The sequence below is a fragment of the Vulpes lagopus genome, chromosome 3, assembly GCF_018345385.1.
Source record: "Vulpes lagopus strain Blue_001 chromosome 3, ASM1834538v1, whole genome shotgun sequence".
In the NCBI taxonomy this organism is placed as follows: domain Eukaryota; kingdom Metazoa; phylum Chordata; class Mammalia; order Carnivora; family Canidae; genus Vulpes; species Vulpes lagopus.
This window is the reverse complement of record NC_054826.1, coordinates 1,058,869-1,081,378: the sequence shown is the minus strand read 5'-3', so window position 1 is coordinate 1,081,378 and position 22,510 is coordinate 1,058,869. Positions and strand designations below refer to the sequence as shown.

Sequence of the window (22,510 nt, the reverse complement as noted above, 5' to 3'; positions counted from 1 at the left end):
TCGCTGTGCGTGGCGTCGCACGTGATGGATTCCCCATCAGAATGTGAGTGAGGGGAGGATCTCGGTAGTGAGGAAAGGCTTCTTCTTTGTTATTCCTATAAAGCCCCTATTAATAGAAAACTAAGGGCGAGTGAGGAATTCCTGGAATCGGGGAAGGCATTTGTGTGTTTTATTCAAGTTTCACTCAAAATAATAAATAAATCTGAGAAGCTGTCCTAGCTATGCCCCCCTTCCCCCCCTTCCCCTCTTGCTGAATCTCACTTAAGAGATTTCCTACGTCCATGGACAGGATTTCTTCACAGTCAAGCAGAGGGGTGTGCTGGTGATGGCAGCATGTGAGGCAGCGGGACGTGGTTTGGGGTGTAACTGGGGATTGGGCAGAGCAGCCTTGCCCCCCCCCACCCCGCCCCCCCCCCCACACACTCCAGTGATCATTCTTCCATCAGACTTCATCTAGAAGCATCTAGAAGCAGGCAGCTCGGGGATTTCCCTCTCTCAGAGAAGTTCTCAATTAGGGCTCTTTGGCCTTTGTGATAATAATCAGAGCCAAGTAGGCAGTGGTCCTGTGCCCTCTGTCTGCCTGTCTGCTTGTCTGTCCGTGTACTCTCATTTCATCCTTACCACGACCTTTGACATAGCTTCTATTACCTCTATTTAAATGAGAAAAAACAAAAAAAAGGTTCTTCGTGTCCCAAGCCACACAGCAGAGAGGTAGAAATATGGGACCCTGTATTCAAATCTCATCCCAGGGCCCAAACTCTCCAGCGTGTACCTTCGTGGGCATTGGAAAGCTAAGCAGAGTGAATTTGGGTAGAAGGCCTCCTTACAGGCTCTGTCCCAGGTTGCACTAGGAATTATGTTTGATTAACAAATTAAACACATTTCAAGTATTTTATGATAAAAGATAGCACACACCAACCAAGCAAGTATTGCTGAAAATTTTTCACTCATTTTGCTATCTTAAGGATTTTTTGAGGAGTTGAAAATAGTTCATTGAGGGGCACCTGGGTGGCTTTGGCTTAGGTCCTGACCTTGGGGTCCTGGGATCGAGCCCCCATGCCGGGCTCCACGTTTAGCAGGGAATCTGCTTGAGCTTCTCTCCCTCTCCCTCAGCCACTCCTCCTGCTAGCGTTCTCTCTCTAAAATAAATAAATAAATCTTTAAAAAAAATTTTAAACTATAGCTTACATACCACTAAAATAACCCATTTTTTTGTGCACAATTCAATGATTTTTAGTAAATACATTGGCTTGGGCAACCATCCACACATTCCAATTTTAGATAATTTCCATTGCCCCAAGAAGTCCTCATGCTTTTATTTATTTATTTATTTATTTATTTATTTATTTATTTATTTATTTTTCCTCATGCTTTTAAGGACAATTTGTTTTGGGACCCCTCGGTGTCATGGCGAGGATATGGGGGAGGGTTAGAGGCACAGTGGGAAGGTAAGGTTACATAATAAAAAGGGGTATCTGAGAGAATTATAGAGCAGGAAGGACCTTTACAGGCGCTTTAATTGAAATCTTCATTTTAAAAGTGAGGGTGAGAAGGGTTGAGAAGTTGGGGAACCCGAGAGTGAGTTGGTGGCACATCGAGAGTCTGATTTTCTGATCCTCAGCCTGTTGCTCCTGCAGTTGCCACGATGCAAAGAATCATCAGTGGAGGGAGCGGCTCCACTAGTGTCTTGTGTTGAAAGAGCTATCCCGATAGTGGTTTAAAATAATCATTTTCTTTTGCTCGTGACCTTGTGGTTGGAAAGGCTTCAGCTGGGTGGCTGTGATCGCTGTGGTTTCCGAGGAGGGTCTGGGGCTGGAGGAGCCACTTCCAAGATAGCTTCTCATTCACATGTCTGGTACCCCAGCACCCTTTGGTCTCCCTCTTCACGTGGCATCGTCCTTACCCAGGGCTTCTCGGGGCTCGAGATCCTTACAGCGTGGCGGCCTTGAGGTGGCCACGTCCCTCCCAAGTAAAAGCTGCCCTGACAGGTACCGTCTGTGCTTGGAATTTTTTTTTTTTTTTTGTACTTGGAATTGATTTAGGGTCATTTCTGACATAATCTGCTGCTTAAAGCCTCCATTACTCAGGGAGCAGAGAAAGCGGTTCTCCTTGACGGGGATTGGCAAGGCAAGGCCACGTGGCAGAAGAGCATGTGGGGTGGGCCGTGTTGTGTCCCTCCTTGGGAAACACCAGGAGCAAGAGCAGAACCGGGCAGGTAAACCCCTCAGGGTCATCCTGCCATATTCAGACCTGGTTCTTCCTTGTGATTGTCTGGTTGGCATTGCCTGATAGCACAAAGCTCAAACTCTACAGCCAGTCCTGGAAGCCCCTCAGGAGCTGGCTCCCAGCACTTGCCCATACGGGTTCCTCTCTCCAGCAACAATAAAAAATCTCATTATTTTCCAGACTCATCAGCTCCTTTGCACATGCTTCTTCCTGCCTGCCTTTCCCATCCCCCCCCACCCCAAGTCTTCAGCGTACTCTCCACTGAACAGATGCTTCCTGCCCATCTTTTCTAACTCAGGTCACCCATTGCCTTGTCTTAAAAGCCTTCTGTGTTTCTTTTAACTTTTAAAAATTAATTTATTTTAAAACATTGTTTAAAAGATTTTATTTATTGATTTGACAGAGAGAAAGCACAAGCAGGGGGAGCAGCAGAGGGAGAGGGAGAAGCAGATCCATGCTGAGCAGGGAGCCCGACATGGGCTCATGAGCTGAGCCCAAGGCAGATGCTTAACCAACTGAGCCCCCCAGGCGCCCCTTGTGTTTCTTTTTAATGCTTAGATAGTGATTCCTTTGAGAATAGGGTTTCTCCTCAGCCTACTTAACTGCTGTAGGGCCTGGCATGTAATAGGCAGCTGGTACGTATATGTTGAAGGGATACATTTAGACATATCATAAATTTAAAGCGGGTTCTGGTCTGTGCACACCTTGATGGTGGTGGTGTCATCTCATGGTGATGAGGAGGGTCTGGGGCTAGAGGGAACTGAGGCGAAGCCCAGGGCCATGGAGTAGACACTGTGCGTTTAATACTCAGTGTGACGGGCTGGCCTCCTATTACGGATGCCACTTCATGGCCTCATGGGCTTGCAGCCACTCCTTCAGTCCCCAGAACCCGGTGAAGAAGGAGAGCAAAGCATGGAGTGTCGCTACATGGAGTGTCTGAGAGACCACGTCAAATGTCATTTTGTAGAGAAGAACACTGAGATCCTTATGAAGATAGTTCCACCTGTTATTAGAGCCGGTTCACAGCTGTGTTTGTCCCAGCACATTACGCTGTCTCCCGTAGCTAAGAGAAAGCCACTTGGTAAAGAGTCTGCACAAACTCCATGGAAGAGGTGATGCACAGGTGTGATGGTCCCTAATTCCCAAGGGCACTGTTCTCACCACCAGAGTACCCAGAGCCTGGGGGACTTGAGCTCAGGTATCTCAAATGGGAGGATAGTTGCTTGCCATGACAATTCTCCAAAATCAAGACTGAAAACAGCAACAGTCCACTGAGAGTTTAAGTAAACTTTAGCAAAGGTAGCTTTCAACTCTTTGTGGAGAAAAACACCTAAATGTGGTTATGGCCACCTACTAATTATTTGGATAGAAGTCTCCCAGGGAATCTGGTTTCAAACACAATATTGAATATTGAGAAGAATAATGAGCTAAAAATGGATTATAACCAGGCGCACTCTTGATTCATATGGGACGAAATCTAGTTACTAAGACGAAACTCTATAAGGCAGTTGGGACTTGGAGCAGGTTTCCCTGATTGGAAATAATAGACCTGCACCTGCTTTTGTTATAGAAAGAATTAGCAGAAAGGGAGAAAGCAATATAAGCTCTTGAACACCGAAGAGCTAAAGTGTATTTCCACCTTAACTTTCAAACTGTGAAGTGAGGATTAACAAGCCTCCGACAATGATGGCATATTCTATCACAATCACAGCAACTGAACAAGAGAGAACATTGAGAGATGAGATGGGGGATAGTTCTGGAAGAATTAAGAGGAAAAAAAGGGGAGACTCCATGTGCTCTTGCTTACATGAGACCCGGAATCTTTGGTGTCTCTGCTGTGGACCCTGTGCCCTGTAGTTGCTAAAGTGATGCTTGTTAGCTCAAGCGTCATTGCGTCTGCTAATGGTCACTTGAGAGATGTTTCCCAGACAGACCCTTGCAATTAAGGACACTCATCTCTTGTAAGAAAACGTTTCACAGCGTCCACCTCTTTGATCTACCATCGTCCTGTGAGTCTGGAGACAGCCAGATAGGGTCTTCGCCAGGACTTCGTCTCCTATTCTGGAGATTTGGCATTGGGATACAGGGTCGCCTTTATTCGAGGGCCTTTTCTGGGCACACATTTCTTTAGAAGGCTTGTCTCCCTTGTGTAGTTAGTGTCCTGGTCCCCGGACGTTCACGGGTGCCCCCCTCCCATGCAGCATCCCTTCCCACCCCACACCTCTGGGCTCTGCTAGTTTTGCTTCCCAGTAACCAAACCTTTACTTTACATTCATTTCCTCCCCGACCCCCTCTGCCAGAACTACATTTTCAAACTTTGCAGACTTTCTGGTCACTTTGGCCTCCCTGACTCTGGGTGGGTGATCCCGCTGCTGCCTTCTGTGGCCTTGGACCAGTTTTACCTTTGTCCCAATTCATCCGGGACTTTATTCTCCTGACCCCAAAGTCAAAGTGCAGCCTTGCCTATTTCTGCATCTAGCGCAGTTGAGCCCAATTGTCTTGAGGAAAAGTGGGAAGAACCTTCTTACCAGAGGAAAGTCTTAGAGGCCGTCTTCTCCCAGGGGCTTTATTCTGGGGAAAGAACATTTCTCTCCTACTTCATTCCATCTCAGGACCAAGACCCATAGTCCTTGACACTCATCCCAGGAACCCCCAAGGTGGCCCTCCCCATGAGGTGCTCAGTTTCTTCTTGAGCTGCAAACCGTGTTGAGTAAGATCTCTGTGGTCCTGGAACATGGCTTGTCAAACCTCTTGGTATCTCCAGGTTTCCAGAAGAAAAAAACTTCATCGGTGCTCTGAGGTCTGTACAATAAAATGAAACCCTCATGACATCCCTTAGGACACATGGGGAGCTGCCCACCCACTTCTTTGCTTTTCTGTTGGTCACGTGATCTAGTCCCAAGCACTTTAACTAAACAAAGTGATGTTCTGTGGCCAAGACACGGTACCTCGCAGGAGAGACACTCCCACCAGCCAAGGGAATGGCGGGAAAGATTGTTCCCTACGAGAGAGTCTGGAGGGTTTTCTGCTGAACTCTTGCAGAAATTGCAACCAATGCTTTGGAGATTTGCTTTTCATTTTTAATCACTGTGAGTTAAAATTAGATTGATAATGTCAACTCTGATTAGTGATCGTTCTAAACCAGTGGCCTCTGTTTTGAAAATGTAAGCAGTAACAAAGAATCTTATTTTTCTGATACTGCTTTTCTTCTGCTTTAACTGTTTTTCTTCTGCTTCTGAGTTAAAGTTAAATTAATGAGTTAATTTAGGTTAACTGTAGAACCTAAATTATTTGGGGAGAATAATTATCTGAATAATAGTGAGTCTTCATAATGACCATTTATTTAGGTCTTCTTTCATTTCTTTTAGTAGCGATTTGTAGATTATCTTTAAAACATTTTAGTCCTAAGTAATTTATGATTTATGATATTTTTTACATAGTATTGTTTTTTGTAATTTCATTTTCCAACTCTTTGCTGTTGGTGTTTTGTACAATTGGCCTTTGTTTATTGACTTTGTATTTGGAGGCTTTACTAAATTAATTTCCTAATTCTGTTAGGTTCTCTGGTAGATTCCCTAGGATTTTCTACATAGAGAATCATGTCATCTTCAAATAGAAATAATTTTATATTTCTTCCTTTATAGTCTTTATACCATTTTTATTTTCTTGAATTATTCCCTTGACTAAGACTTCTAGTTCCCTAGTGAATAGGAATAATAAGGGTGGACATGTCTGCCCAGTTCCTGATCTTAGGGTGAAAAGCATTTTTTTTCTCCCCATTAACTATCTAGCTTTAAGTATTTTGTAGATGCCCTTTTTGGGTAAAGAAGTTTTCTTTCTGTTCCTAGTTTTCATCATGAATGTTTGTCATATAATTTTACTGCATCTTTTAAGAGGATCTTTTTCTTTTTTTAGTTTCTTAATATCATTAATTAACATTGATTGACATTCTGTTATATCAACATTTCAAGCCTAGGATAAATCCTACTTATTCAGGATGCACTATTCTTTTTATATACTGCTGGATTTGATTTGCTTATATTTTGTAGAGGATTAATTTTCATTTATTCTCTTTTTTTTAAAATATATATTTTTTTTAATTTTTATTTATTTATGATAGGCACACAGTGAGAGAGAGAGAGAGGCAGAGACACAGGCAGAGGGAGAAGCAGGCTCCATGCACCGGGAGCCTGACGTGGGATTCGATCCCGGGTCTCCAGGATCGCGCCCCGGGCCAAAGGCAGGCGCCAAACCGCTGCGCCACCCAGGGATCCCAATTTTCATTTATTCTCATAGTGAATATTAGCCCTTAATTTTTTTATAACCTTTTTCTTTTTCTTTTTTGGGTTTTGGTATGAGGATTTTGCATGACCTTATAAAATAAGTTGGGAATATTTTGCCCTCTTTTATTTCTGATAGAGTATATATAACTTTGATATTATTTTTTTCAAATGTTTGATAAAATTCTCCAGTAAAACCATCTGGTCCTTGAGGTGTTTGTTCATTTGTTTGTGGAAGGCTTTTAATTATAAGTTCAATTATTTTGTAAAGGATTAGTTATAAATTCTATTTCTTCTTGAGTCAGTTTTGATAAGTTATGTTTTATCTATTTCATTTATGTTATTGAATTAATTGGCATAAGGAGCAGTTTTTTTATACCTCCTTTTGCATTTATTCTTTAGCCTTGCTAGAGTTTTATCAGTTTTTATAATTATTTTAAAGAAGCAATTTCATGTTTTCCTATTTATTTTCCCTGAGTTGTTTAGATTTCACCTTTCTCAAAAAAAAAAAATTTCACCTTTTTCAGGCAAAGCAAAATTTTTTTGTCTGATTTTTATTTCAGTTCTGATAAGTTTATGAAGATGCTTTTCTAGCAGAGAAGACCCACACCAAAGCATGAAATCATGTTTAATATGCAGCTTATAAATACAACTCTACAAAGAATGGGCATATAATTAACTGAATGTTGTATCCACATGTCAGGTTGATTACACATAGAGATGTTTCTGCCAGTATTTCAAATCCCAACTTATAGTGGTTCAATTTAAACACCATCTAAAAATGATTGAAAATAGGTTTTAGCTAAATTCATTTTTCTGAAGAGGACATTTCTTAAGAGCAGGTGTTCTCTCCTGTGACACTGGTAAGTAATCCCACCTGTCATATTGCATGCTATAAGTCATCACACCACAAAACTATTAGCTTATGATTCATATCTGGCCTGCCTTTTAAAAACAAAGGTGAAACAGTACTTTAGAATGAAGGATTTAATGCACACTGAACGAATCTACTTTCTTTGAGTTCAATTTCATTCCCTCTGAGCATGTGTTATTTTCGGGGAGGAAATTGGGTTCTAAATTGAGAAGGTACATTAACTATTTCAGACAATGGAATGACAGGTACATCTTTCTAAATAGCTTCCTGGAGACCTGATGGAGTATATGCCTTTCTCCAGTTCTTATCTTACTGGCTGGAAGTGATTTATATGAGGAGATGACTTGGTCTTACCTTGGCTTGGGCTCCTGTCATTTCTTAACAGAAAATTCCCAGCTTATTCTTTCATCCTTCTTTCTCTGTGGAAGTTATAAATCTGTGTTACTTAGTTAGATTTCATTGGGAAAGGCAACCATTTTGCCGTGGTTTCAAAGAAGTCTGTGGTAATTACTGGGGTAGTTATTTAATTTCCCATGAAGAATCTCACACTGACATGGACCGTCACACACAGTGATACCCAATTCCAGGCCATGTGCGTTGTCTGTGTCTTTTTAGGCCTGGTGGACCTAACTTGGTGCATCTCTGAACAGCTTGTATAGTGAGAATATTAAGTAATTTCCAAAGTGAATTTATTTAATTCCTCTCAAACTTTAGTAAAATGAAAGAGGTCTCTCTGCTTGAGATTGTCTTCTTTATGTTAATATTCATTTAACAAATTGCAGCTTTCAGACTGAGGAAGTATTTGAGAACGCCATTTAGAAAATGATTGGTCCCATTTCGTTGGCACTCTGCTCTGCTCAACTGCTTTTTGCATTTGTTGACTTTTCCCTAACTGTACAACCACCTTTTAGAGAGGTATAATTATGCCCAGTTTGTTTTTGCTTTCAGATGTAGGATGTGTCAGTGTATGTAGGTGGAGAGAAGAGCATTTTAGAAAGTACTTGGGCTTTGAAAACTGATCAGAATTTAAATTCTTGCTTGTCTACTTGCTGGTGGTTTGGCCAGAGCTGGAACTTGATCCTCTAGTGAGGATAGAATGGACGTGCAGAGAATGACGTTGCGGCAGTCAGATGATGGAAACCGAAGTCAGGACACCAAGCAGTCAAGCATTTTCTGAGACTCAGCTTCTGCCTTCATGAGTCTTGCAGTCTGTAGACAAAGGGAGAGAATCGTCTGGGATGCAAGAGAAATCCGCACTAAGCAGAAGTATAAACAGTGGTTTATGGGGTCCCGATAGAGGGATTCTGCACTAGGAGAGATTGGGGCATGAGAGCCAGTTATGGGTGGGTGAGAGATTTCCACCCAGGAGAGAGGGGAGAAGGGCATGGCCCGCTGAGAAAGGAAAGTGCCCAAAGGCAGAGAGGGACCAAAATGAAGAGTACATGGCATTCGGGACAACACAGGGAGGCCGATTAAGCAGAATTGGGGAATGTACAAGTCCCTCTCCACCTCCCTCCGTCCCTTCCTCCTTTCTTTCCTTCTTCCTCCCTTCTGTCTTCTTTCCTTCTCTTCCTCGTCATATCCCTCTATCCCTTCCTTCCCTCCTGCAACAGTTATATGCATATATAGTAGATACTGGGGGTATCTACTGAGCTGCATACATAGCCTTCTTTCATGGGGCTCCTTTCATTAGGAGTGTAGACTTGGGGGTGCCATGGGGGATCGGGAAATGACTCGTGGCTAGCAGTCCAGCTGGATAGCTGTTTCAGGAGGCCAGAGAAGACAGCCTTGAAGCTGTTTACCAGGAAAACTGTGGTGTCACCGCAAAGATGGGGTGTATGTAGTTAATTGTCATCAGAGCTCAGTAGAACTATTATATAGTACCGTTGACCCTTGGACGACACAGGTTTGAACTGCATGAGGTCACTTATACGTGGATGTTTGTGGATAAATCCAGTTTAATATTGCAAATGTATTTTCTCTTCCTTATGATTTTCTTAGCATTTCCCCCCTCTAGCTTACTTTATGGTAAGAATGGAGCATATAATACATATAACTTACAAAATAGGAGTTAGTCAACTGTTTATGTCATCGCTAAGGTCTCTTTTTTATTTTTAAAGATTTATTTATTTATTTAAGAGAGTATGCAGACACGCATGGTGAAGGGGGGCAGGGGCAGAGGGCAAGACTCGCCAGGCAGAATCCTTGTTGAGCGTGGATCCTGGATCTAACGACCCTGAGATCACGACCTGAGCAAAAATCAAGAGCCACACACTCAACGACTGAGACATCCAGGCACCCCTGTCATTGCTAAGGCTTCTGGTCAAGAGTGGGCTATTAGTAAAGTTTTGGGGGGATTCAGAAGGTATATATGGATTTTTGGCTGTGGCGGGGGGTTGGCACCCCTAGCCCCTGTGTTGTTCAAGGATCAGCCCTATAATGTAAAAGCATGAACCTAGGAGCCAGACTGCCTGGCTTGTTTGTCCTCTCTCTGCCTCAGGTTACTTATCTTTAAAACAGAGATTATAATAGTACCTTCCTCACAGAGTTGTTGTGGGATTAAATGAATTAGTATGCATAACCTCTTAGAAAAGTGCCTGGGACATATTGGCCATATATAAATATAGACTGATTATTCAACTGCTTCTATACACCAAATGAGGATGAACTTTCAGAAGAGGAACCACTTGGTCCCACTTTTGCTAGAAACAATACATCCAATAGTTGGCGTAGAAGTGAGCGTCTTTTCAGGAATATAAAAGTCAAATACATTCAAATGTTATGGAAAGAAAGAAATAATAGCAATTATTTAGAGTCAATCTGCTTGTTGGTACAGTGCTTACCTTTCTAAACTTGGAAAGAAATTTAAATAACTACATACGCACACAGATACAGACACACATACATACATACATACAACCATATGTAGTAAGTTTTAGGAGTGAAAAATACATTCCACAGCTGACAAATTCTGTTGAAGATTCAGGAATATCTTACAGACTGAAATCCAGGCCTTGGATACCATTGGGATAGAGAGAGAAGCCCCAAGAGACTCATTTTCTATTTTTATTGTCTAAGCTAATGGTCCATTAACACAGCTTCTTGAGGCTGAGCCCCTTAGATCATGCGTGGCTTCCAGGGCAAAGACGCCAGGTGGGTGTTTCTTAGTGGTGGAAAGCAGCATTATTTTTCCTAGGGGAAGAATGTGAAGAATCCCACTCTTTGCACATGGTGGTAACAGTAAGAAAGAGCATTATGTAATGGGCAAAGAAATTACCAAGATGATATCAGCGTTCAAAGGGAAAATCCTTGTGTTCATAATCAGTTTAATGATTTTGGTCTCAATAATGATTTGCCCTCATTAGCTATGCAGTGAAGTGGTGCTAATTTTAAGGTTCATCAGTGTATGAAGAACATCGATGCATTTTCAGACATGCTGGCATATTTGCATTATTACCAGAGTGATATAAAACCAAAAATTTCAGGGAGCTTATTATAGATTGAGCGGTTTATCCTTCTTGAGAAATAAGCTTCAGAAATCTCAAATTATTTCCTATCTCTACCACAAAAAAAAAAAAAAAACAATTTCTATGGTAATAATAAATAAGCATCTCGGTGAGCTGAAATTGAGAATTGTTCTCTTTTTTTATCCCCTAGCTTTCTGGACATAACTTTAAGACACATTAATTCCAACCTGACAGGTATTTGAATTTTAAGCCGTTTTAAATTTGGTGTCATCAAACAAGTGTGAAACACAATGTTTCTTATTCCCGGTAAGTCTGTTCCTTGGCTCATTCTCCTTCCCAGCCGAGGAACAGCTAAGCCTCATGCATCAGAAGCTTCCAGGCCCAGTGTGGCCTGCCGTCATGCCGACTCAGGTATAAACCACCACAGTTTCCCGTGTCCCCGGAGACACCTCAGCCTCATCCCTCCGTCCCGAGCAGCTCACCAAACTCTAAGCGGTTAGTAGGACCTCACCACATAGGCCTGTGGCTACCAGGTTTTTCTAAATTGTCATGCAGGGAGTCTTGGATCCATTAATTAGTAAGCTTAATTGAAGCTAAATATAATTAATTGTACAATATTGAGCTGTCCAAAGTTAACTCCACTGAAATTACAGTATGAACCTGGAACATAAAGGATTTCTAGAAAAGGAAAGTAGATCTCCGTAAGACCATTCTCTCTCTCTCTCTCTTTTTTTTTTTTTTAAGATTTTTATTTATTTACTTGAGAGAGAGCCAGAAAGAAACAGATTCCCTGCTGAGCAGAGTGAGATGTGGGGCTCAGTCCCAGGACCCCGAGATCATGAGCTGAGCCAAAGGCAGATGTGTAAGCAATTGAGCCAGTCAGGTGCCCAATACCATTCTTGATAAATCCTCCTTACTCACCACTGCTCAGCCAAGACTCCTGTGATTCAGACTTAACGTATTTTGGAACATAAGGCTCAGCGTGTGAAAATCTCTCTCTCACACACACATATACACGACTGTGTACCTTTGCCTCATGGATTTAAAAGTATGCTTTGTTCTCGTGTATCTGATGTGATTAATAAATTGATAAAGAGTATTGTAATGCGTACAGACATGGTAGGATCCCTCTGGAATGACTGCTAGTTGGAAGTAGCTTTCTGCGTTGCTTACCATGTTGTTGAATTTCAATGCAAATTTTAGTGAGCCCTGACACTAAACAAAACCAACAAACGGTGACACTTCATACTTGTTCGATGACACCAAAGTTAAAATGGCTTTAAATTCAAATGCCTGGCAGTTTGAAATCAGTGTGTTTAAAATCATGACAGGAAACTGGTAGAAGAAAAATAACTTCAAATACATGCTAGAAATAAATTGATTCGGTTGAAATGATAAAATAATGTCAACAAATTTAATTATTACTCATCCAGAATTGTAAAAGTAAAACCCATTTTTCAGTAAAGGAATCTGCATATTAAACCCTTGTTGTAGAATGCCACCAAACTCTCATTTGGCTCTGAAATTTTCATTTTATTTTATTTTATTTTATATTTTGTTTTATTTTATTTTATTTTATATTTTGTTTTATTTTATTTATTTTATATTTTATTTTATTTATTTTATTTTATTTATATTTTATTTTATTTATTTTTGTTTTATTTTATTTTATTTATTTTATATTTTATTTTATTTTATTTATTTTATATTTTATATTTTATTTATTTTATATTTTATTTTATTTTATTTTATTTTATTTTATTTTATTTTATTTTATGAAAGAGAGAGGGAACATGAGTGATGGGAAGTCGGGGAGAGGGAGGGAGAGAGAGAGAGAGAAAAGCAGACTCCCCATTGAGCAGGGTGCCCGATGCTTGGCTCGATCCCAGGATCCTGAGATCAGGACCTGAGCTGAAGGCAGATGCCCAACAAACTGAGCCACCCAGTCTGTTCTGGTTCTGAAATTTTTAAAGGAAAAATAAATGACTTCAGAGAATTAAATATTTCAAGTCCATTTTTGTATTTAATCTTTAACAAATGTAGAATTTAGTAACTCCCATGCATATGCCAGGTAAGGCGCACATTTAAATACAATGTGCAAATTATCTATGGTGAGAGAAGCAGTGAGGGAGAGAGGGAGGTTATGGGTCGCGATCGACTTGCCATTTGGGATGCACATGTTCAGACCTCAGGTAAGTAAAGAGTTTAAGGAAAATGTCCGATTCGCCCAACGGATACTGATTGTTCAAGCTCATTTGTGTTTAAGGCTCATTTAAACTGTTTAGGAATTCTTCTGACAAGCCATATGTTGCACCAGCCAGAGCTCTTTCACACAGAATGAAATTGCGCAGGTTGTTTTGAGTTTCATTGTTTACTGACAAACCATAATAGCAATTCTAGTTTTCTTTCTGTCTCAATTATGCAAAAGGGAGAACATGACTAATTAATTCTTTCAAGTTGATAACACCCTTGAAAGACTTTTGATCATCTGTACTGTAAAATCCTCACAAACACTGATACTTAGGACACCAAATTATTCTCCCCACTGAATAGTGTGCTACTTATGCATTTGTGAATTTGAAAGATAGTCCGTTTGTTTTCAAGTTCTAAATCTCGACAAAATGGCTTTACAGATTACCCTTTAGATAATTAAAATTCAGCAATATCTGAGTATATGAAATGTACCAATGACGGATAATGAACGATCTTCTAGTTCCCTTATGATTCTAGTGTGTTGCCTTAACGGTTCTATGTAACTTATATATTTGTTTCTTGCATTTTTTGTTTTGCAAAAATAAGAGACAGTTCCCCTTTTTGCAGTTGCCAAATGTGTTGAAGAGCAAAATAAGTTTCCGAATAAAGGAGTCTTCCACACGTATCTTCAGAGTGTATTTAATTTTGTGCATGCGTGAAAGATAATAATGTGATCCCGGGCACTAAATATTCTTCAGCCGTTCACTCTCAGCCCTGTTATCTGGAATAAAACTAGATTAAATTTGCAGAACGGTGAATTACTGAAAACAACGAAGCTAAGGCAATTCATTAATCTTTATCTGCTTGTCTATTTTTTATAGCCTGGATGAAATGGAAAAAAAAAATTCATTTGGGGGCTGATCAGATTGAAAAGGGTCTAATGTTATGAAGAGAAACATGGGGCTGAAAATGTTTTCTTTTTTTTTTTTCTTTTTAAATTAAACACAGCACCTTTTTCTCACATGCCTCTGTTTTTCTTTTAGTGGCAAAGCATTTCTATAACACTGGTTGAGAAAGTTCAGATGATTGCTGTAATCCTAGGATCCCTGTTCTTAATAGCGAGTGTGACCTGGCTCCTCTGGTCAGCGTTCAGCCCCTATGCAGTGTGGCAGAGGAAGGACATCCTTTTTCAAATCTGCTATGGAATGTATGGTTTTATGGATCTAGTGTGCATAGGTAAGACCATGACGTTAAACATTAACTGTCAGTAACGCATTTCTTGCAGCTGCCGTGTCGCCACCGGGGGGATCTGACATAGCATGTCGTGGTTCACGTGACCTTGGTTCTCCAGTTACCTGACTGTTGGGGTGTCACAGTCTGCCCGCCTCCCTCCAAAAGCGTAATATCTCTCTTCCCAAGGAGTCTGAAAAATTAACGGGATGACGCCCATTTAAAGTGATTTAAAGGAAGGAGGAGTGGAAGGAAGGACAGGGTGGGGGGGCGAGATAAGGAGAGTCATTTGTTTCTACGGCGTGAGAGCCAACCAGCCCCCTCCCGCAAGCCCGGGAAGGAAGCATCGAGGGACGCTGGGTGCTCCGGGCATCTGGGGAGAGGACGGAGGGGCACCTGCAGGCCTCACCTCTTGGCCGGGCGCCTCGGTTCCTTGGGGGCATGAAGTGCTCTCTGAGCGGTGGGGACCAGGGGTCAGCTTTCGTCTCTGTCTTGGGCTCCTTTTTTTTGCTTAATAACTTCAGTGGCTTAGAAGAGGAAAAGGATCAAATATTTTAAACAGATCCTACCAAAAAGGTTGCTTACACGCTCCTCTTGGCCGACCTGCGGGTCCCCGTCCCAGGAGGTAACGGAAGCCGATCCACGCAGCGCCACGTGGCGTGTGAGGTGCTGCCCCGGCGCCGGGTGGTGGCTGCTTGGCGGCAGGGCCGGGGACACAGAGGGGCGCTCGCTGTCCTCTCGGGGTGCAGGTGTCTTTGCGGGGCGTGGAGGTTGCAGGGAGGCAGCCCTGCTTTACAGCAGCGGTTCCCAAAGTGCGGTCCCGCTGCTGCTGTTCAAGCAATGCTCATTCTCGGGCCCCACCCATCCGCCCAGGTAGGAGATTCAGGTTAGGGCCCCCCGGCGTCTGCGCCTCCCAAGCCCACTGCCATGCTGCCGCCCGAACCACTGCTTTCGGGGAGTGGCGCGACCGGGGACCCCGCGCCCGGCTCCCAGTCCTGGCCTCCCCGGGGCAGGGCCGCGGTTTCTCTGTGTCCTGTTTTCTCACCCATGAAGGCGGAAGTAATCATCTCTAGCACAGAGGCCTAAATAAAGGAAATCAGGATCATAAACAATTATGTTATTAATTGGAAGTTATAAATTTGAATAAGTCACAAATGTTAAAATAGTTTGAATCATTTAAATTAATGCCTCTACTCACCAGAGCCTTAATTTAACCAGAAGTTTTAAATATTCTCAGTGACTTCTTTTCCTAAAAGAACTCTATAAATTTTAAAATAGGATTAGCCTGAATTTCCTCTCCTTTCCTTCCTCCCTTGCCACTCGTACAAGACTAATAGGAAGGAAAATGATCACATTTCAGGCCAGGAAGGAAAAAAGAAAGGGGGGGAGGTGGGAAATGTCATGAATAATATGTAAACTGAGCAGATGTTGCTGAATAATTGAGCTAATCATGTATACGAACAGTTTGCATTAAATGTGGTAATGCACTTGTAAGCATTTGAAAATGCTAAGTCTCTAGGCAAATATACTCTCCGGGGTATTGCTCCAAATAAAGGAGAGTCGCAAAATTGTCCTACAAATTAATTCCTCAATCAGTTCAGAGATAGATCATATGTGTATTTGGTCTTCCAACATAAATGTCATATGAAATGTGATATATCCCGTTGCTACGAAAAGGAGAGATGAAAACACAAGGGAAAAATAAAATAAATTAAAATAAATTAAAAAAAAAAAAAGAAAAGAAAAAAGAAAACACAAAGGAACCATCAGGCTCCCAGGCCAAGCTGGAGGGAAAGGGCCCCGGTGACTTTTGATATCGTTAAGGCACGAAAGAGGACACACCCGCAGACCCACGTCCTGATTAGGAAATCACTTTCCTGGTTTTCACAGCTTGCCTTTAGTGCTGAGTCACCGTGTCTTAAATTTTGATTGCGAATGCCAGTCTTTTAATCAAAATCATTACATTCTGGTTTTAAAAGCACATGCATATATGAGCTAAAGATTTTTTGGCAGAATATGACCCACTTGGGCTCCCCCTTTTGAAATCTGGGTATCCGCCCATTTTATAAAGTTACGTTTCTTGGGAACAAGAACCAGTTGATATTTTCCTGGCTTGCACTTTGGAGGGTGAATTTTTATTGAAGTTTTAAATATTGACAATACCTTTCATTACATTTTGACTCATTAAATCCACATCTCATCACCTAAGGGTTTATTTGTATTTTTGAAAAATGTCAAAGAATTCAGAGTGAACAGCATTGTTCCTTTCACTTGGTAATCACATTAACTAGCCTGTTTGGGTCCAGAGAAAATCTCTCTCTCTCTCTTTTTTTTTTTTTCTCAAGAAGTTGGGAAACTACTTTAGTCAAGTCAGCGAATACACGTGGACCATCCATAGCCAACTGGATCCGAGCCAGTAATCGCTCCTGCTGACATTTCAGATTAATTCCAATGTCTGTTAAATTAAATGTAGACGGTAACAAAGTAGACTGCATTGCTTATACCTCAGATACCCCTCCCTGCAGGACTTAGGGTCTGAGTTAGGGTGGAAAGCACGTCCATAGCTTTAGGTCCAGTTTGCTCAGCTCAGTTCTCAGTTCTCAATAAATACTTATTGAGAAGTTTCTTTGTGTTGGACACGGGGCGAGGTGCCGGGGACACAAATCAGGGTCGGTCACTGGCTTGCCCCCAAGCAGCTCCCGGGCACGCAGCGGGGCAGGCACGTCAGTAGGTGATGGGAAGACGGTGGGATGTGCACAGTTCTGGAAGGATGTGCAGGGGGTGGTAGCTGGACAAGCAGGGAGACGTGAGTGCCGGGGTGTTGATGCGAGGTGGGGGTGGTTCCAGGCAGAGTCCAAGGGGAAGGGACGGCCAAGCAGGCTGACAGGTGAATAGATGCTTAGCCAGTGGGGAGGCGGCTCCCTTGTCACCGTTGGAGGATGTAAGATTGGCTCCCCCCGCTCAGAGGGCCTCCGAGTGCATGGAGACGTTCCCACATCCCCGTTTGCTCAAGCTTTTCAAGCTTGTTTATACCTAAATGAGAAGGAGCAGACTGATGGCTTCATAAGCATTCTGTTTAAAAAAAAAAAATAGTTCTGAAAATCTAGAGAAGATTGTTCCTGGGTGAAGAAATGGTATAATCCAGCCAGGGGTTGTAAACGCCTAGGAAGACATTATTATTATTGGACTGTTGAATGGAAAATGCAAAGATTTGTCAAAAACGTATTTACTTGGGGGAAATTTGTTTACTTATTTCCACACACAGTGAAATTGTCTTTTTGCTTTTATTCCGTATTGTTAATTCATGCCTTTTTCTCCTTTCCCAAGATTCAGTTTTTTTTTCTCATTTTCAAGTGTCGAATTGCCGCAGGGGTCTGGGTTCTATGAGAGTTGAGATGCCCGGGCTCTGGTTGCTCAGTAGAACTTACCGCGATGATAAAAATGTATATCCGGTGTCCAGCACTGCAGACGCCAGCGCCGAGCTCCATTTGGCTCTGGAGCACTTGAATGTGGTTAGTGGAAAGGAGGAACTGAACTTCCGATCTAATTTTCTTTAAATTAACTTAAATTTCAATAAAGTAGCCACACGTGGCTAGTGGCTATCACCCTGGACAGCGCAGAGCCTAGACGATGATCGCAATGAAACGTGTAAGGGTTTCGAGTCACACCGGTCCCCTCACCTGGATAAACAGGTGGTATTTCCTAAATGACCAAGAAGCTCTGTGCCGAGACAGGTGAAGAAAGTAAGACTAGGACTGAAGAGGGTTGAGGGAGAGCTGGTAAAGCTGAGCAGGCGGTGGCGGGGGGCGGTCGGAGGGGCGGGGGGGGGGGCGTGTGTGCCTTAAGGAGGTCGGAGTGTGGAGCGATCACGCGTCATACACCTGAGCCCTCTCAACACTTAGACAGCAGCACGCAGCTGTGCTTGTCCCCAGGAAACCCGCAATCCAGGATTTACATCCCTGAGCCCGGGGCAGTAATTTACGGAGAGTGACCGAAGCAGGCCGGGTTGGCTCCCTCCTGAGATGTGCACGGCGGACCAAGGAAGGTTCCAAACGCTGAGTCGGCGGCAGGTGCCCGGCGGAAGGCGTGGCGCTTGGGGGCTCGGGGCTGGCCCCTGGCCCCGGCCTTTGCACGCGGAGAGAAGGGCAGGCGGCCCCTGCGCTGGCGCCGGATTCGGAGGAAGCTCGTTCCACGAGGACAGTACCCGTCGTGGTGAACGGAAGGCGGGGGACGGAGCCAGCCACGGGCACCGGGGGCCGCTGCCTACCAGGCTTCTGACACGGGACGGCGGCGTCGTGGGTGGCGTCCGCGTCCAGGAGGACCCGGTGACCACGGCCCAGTGGTGAAGCCAGACCGCAAGCCCGTTGCGTGAGCGGCCTCCCGAGCAGGGACAGCGGAGCCCGGGCCTCGCGGCGCTGACGCGGCACATCGGGGCCAACCGCGTGCCTGCAGGATGGCTCGGTCTTCCCTGAGATGCCCGAAAAGAGACCGGTTGCGCCTCTAAAACTTAAAAACTTAGATCACGCTTGTTCTTTTAAAAACATTGTCCTTAATTGTCCGCGTGGCATCAACATGACCATGTTTGAACAACCCGTCCTGTGAGCACAGGAGGCCTCCAGGGAGACCAGCCCTGCAGCCTCCAGGGTGGGGGGGGGGGGGGCGTTCACTCTCACCGGGTGTGCACGGGCCCGGATATGTGGGTGTCTCGGTGCAAGCAGATCGTGCTGCTCAGCTCGTTGGAAACACGGTCACCTTGTGCAGCCGCATGACATAGAGGTCTTCCCGGTCGGGGCCCACGGGTGACTGCTTACTGTCCTCGTCCTGGTGGGTGTTCAGGCTCAGCGCCTGCGCAGGTAGAAACCCACGGCCTGGGAGTGTTTCCTTGGGCGGGCAGATGCGGGCAGATGCGGGCAGGCACAGGGAGGTGCAGGCAGGCGAGGGCAGGCACGGGCAGGCACGGGCAGGTGGGGCAGGTGCGGGCAGGCAAGGGCAGGCGGGGGCAGGCAAGGGCAGGCAGGGGCAGGCAAGGGCAGGCGGGGGCAGGTGCAGGCAGGTGTGGTCAGGCACGGGCAGGCGAGGGCAGGCACGGGCAGGTGCGGGGAGGCACGGGCAGGCGGGGTCAGGCGTGGCAGGTGAGGGCAGGTGCAGGCAGGCGGGTGTAGGCAGGCGGGGGCAGTTGGGGCAGGTGCGGGCAGGTGCGGGCAGGCGAGGGTAGGTGGGGGCAGGTGCAGGGGGCAGGTGTGGGCAGGCACAGGCAGGCAAGGGGGCGAGTGGCTCAGCAGTAAGTGCGCGCCTCACTGCTCTCCGAGGGCCCTAGGCTCGCACTGCCCTGGCCAGCCAAGAACCCCACTTCCCCACGCTTGGACACAGGGGCCCCCGCTTTCCTGCCATTCTCCTTGGTAGTCTCCCTGTAGCCTGCTCTCCCGAAAGTCTGTCTCATGACTGTTTGGGCTCACAGGGTGTGGCCTGTCCTGCCTGGCATCTTTGGGGGTGCGGTCGGAGGGGCGCACACCAGCTGTGCCCTGTAAACACTTCCCCCTCTTCTTCCTGTAGGTGAAGCCCGAAGATGGGATCGAGGTCAAGGCTCCTGCCTCTCCCCTCCCCCCTCCCCTCCCCGCACAGGTCAGGAGCGCAGGACCAGCGTCTTGTATCTGTGATACCATCAAACACTCTAGGGGTTTCACTTCTCAGTCTGTCTCTTTTTCCACGTGGAAGTGCTCCCAGAAATTGCTTTTAGGAAAATTGCCTCCTCTGGCACTTGGGTCTGTGGCTGAAGTACTGAGTCTGCTCCTGCCCGTCTCCGGGTCACGCCGCGCCTCAGCTTAGAGGACAGGCACGCGGACCCACCGGGAGCCAAACGTCTCTCCGGGGCCGTTGTGGAATAATGAAATTAAGTATAACCTGATTGCTTATGTTGTCCTGCTTTTGAAGACTGTGGAGATTGGGGAATTTTTTTTTTTTTATTAAAGAACCTGATAGAGGCTTGGATGAGGATTAGATCAAAGTAACTTCTCCTTAATGTACCAATTATAGTCAATACTGTAAAAAAAAAAAAATGCTCCTTTTGCAGAAATTCCATCCTCTCCAACGTCAGGTTTTATTTTCCTCTATTCTAAATCTAATTAATTTTAAAAATCATGTGGATTCTTACAGCTATTTAGTTTTGAAAAATCTGTTTTCCGTAGTTGATGATCTAGGAGCTCAAGGTTCCTGGGCACACACAGATAAACAATGTAGAGAACCCAGTTGGTAATATATTCCCATTTCATTATAGAAGTTCAAATAAATAAATACCACATATCCCTGTGGTCTTTGGTAATATCAGACATATGCTTACATGTTGGAAAGCCAAGGTAATATTTCTCTCTCGCGTTCCATACTGTTTCCCTGTGCTGGGTTTTTCTTCCCCCAGGCAGAGCAGCTAAAAGTTACACATGTGATCGAACCTTTTACTGACATGAAACTTAAAAATGAACCTTTTCTAATTCTGTGATATTATATGAGGGAACGTGAAGAATTTTGGCCAAGAATTTCAGGATAATCCAACTCTTGGTTATCACAGATGAGTTCTTCTCGTTGAGGATGGCCAGTGGTCTATTTCATGTGCCAGGGTTGTTTCTTCCTAAAATGATGCTTTTAGGTTGTCTTCCTCCCTGTGGCTTGCTTTCAACAAATACAAGCCAATTAGCATAAGCAAAGCATGATTAAGAAAGTAAATCAACTAAGGAGAAGGAATCCTAAATGCATTCCAAGCAAAATATAAATGACTTTTGGACTATCTCTTGTTTAAAATTTTCCATGCTCTCTGGCGCTTCTCAGCGTGATTCAGAAATTGACAATATTTCCTGAAGTATTTTCGGTGAAAAACAACATATTTACTCAGGGAGTTTGAAAGAGATTAGCATTGGAGGTTGGAATATGCCGTGATTTAGAGCAGAAAGAAAAGAAGTTTTCTGGAGACTACAGGAGAGCCTTGGGTTCTTACACTGTCCCGGGGGGAGGTGGTCAACCATGCGAATGAAAGTGTCTAAAAGAGAAATTTAGGCAAAGTTGATAAAGTGTGCAGCCCTTGGGTCATTGTAGAGAGACACAATATTTATGGGTAAATGCAAAAATCTGTCCGGGTGAAAAATGTGCAAGAGAACAGTCCTGCTCAGCACATTCTCCCGGGCCTGGGTAGGCACCGTCTTGCTCAAAGGGACTGAGGACGTCTGGTGGAGCCGGAGAGCCACGACCCTAGAACCCAGGGAGATCTGGGTGGGCCTCCTCTCTGGAAAGCGGGGAGGATGGATGTCAGCCTGCGACGCCCCCACACCTCTTCTCAGGTCCGCATGAGCAGGGCAGCCCACCCCACTCAGGTCAGCAAGTTTGATCAGAAGACTCCAAATATATGTAAAAATTTTTATTTTTTTTTAAAGATTTTTTATTTATGAGAGAGAGAGAGAGGCAGAGACCCAGGCAGAGGGAGAAGCAGGCTCCATGCAGGGAGCCCGGCGTGGGACTCGATCCCGGGTCTCCAGGGTCGCGCCCTGGGCTGAAGGTGGTACTAAAATGCTGGACCACCTGGGCTGCCCTATTTTTTTTTTTAATCACAAAATGCTGGGAACCCATTTCCGGCCTTCCCTGGGCCCGTAGGCTCTCCCACCCCGGTCACCAGCACCACGCCTGGGAGCTGAGCTACTGAAGCCACTTCAGAGAACAGAGCTTGAAGGTCCGTCGTCGGCCTTCAGCGCAGACGTAGGGAAGCAGAGGCCGCTGGGAGCCACGGGCAGGGCTCTGGGGTGCCCCTGGAGGCGTCCGCGCAGGCCCGGGAGGCTGTAACGGGGGTGCGTCAGGCCGGTGACAAAGCCCCTCGCTGTTTGGCAGAGTGACGGGGACTGGCTGGGAGCCGGGGCCCAGGCGCTAGGGCAGGGAGGTGGCAAGGCCGCGTCTCCCGGGCCCGAGCCCTCCTGGGCTTCCGTCCACACTTGTCCCCGGCCGGGGGCTGGCTCGTGCGGGCCGCGTCAGGGTCTAAGCAGGCGTCAGGCCCCGGACATGGCTCGGCCTCACTTAGCAAGAGTCTGAAGCAGGAGGCCGCACGATCACTGCATTTCTGGCTCCAGAGCACAGCCCTGTGGGCTCCCAGAGGGCGGCCCGAGGGGCCTGTAGGTCGGAAGCGTCGGAGCAGGAGCACGTCCTCACCTCGCACGTGCTCCGGGAAGGGCTCCGTCCTTGGCTCTCTGTCTGAAGGCAGGATTAGG

General features: G+C 44.9%; 1 protein-coding gene across 1 annotated transcript in view; it reads left to right on the top strand.

Moving 5' to 3' along the window:
* The window catches only part of MARCHF11 (membrane associated ring-CH-type finger 11), a 106,655-nt gene that overhangs the window by 72,298 nt on the left and 11,847 nt on the right, over positions 1–22,510 (top strand). Inside the window, exon 5 of the mRNA XM_041747405.1 lies at positions 14,084–14,276. Coding sequence (XP_041603339.1) covers positions 14,084–14,276 — 193 coding nt within the window. The remainder of the gene's footprint in view (positions 1–14,083; positions 14,277–22,510) is intronic.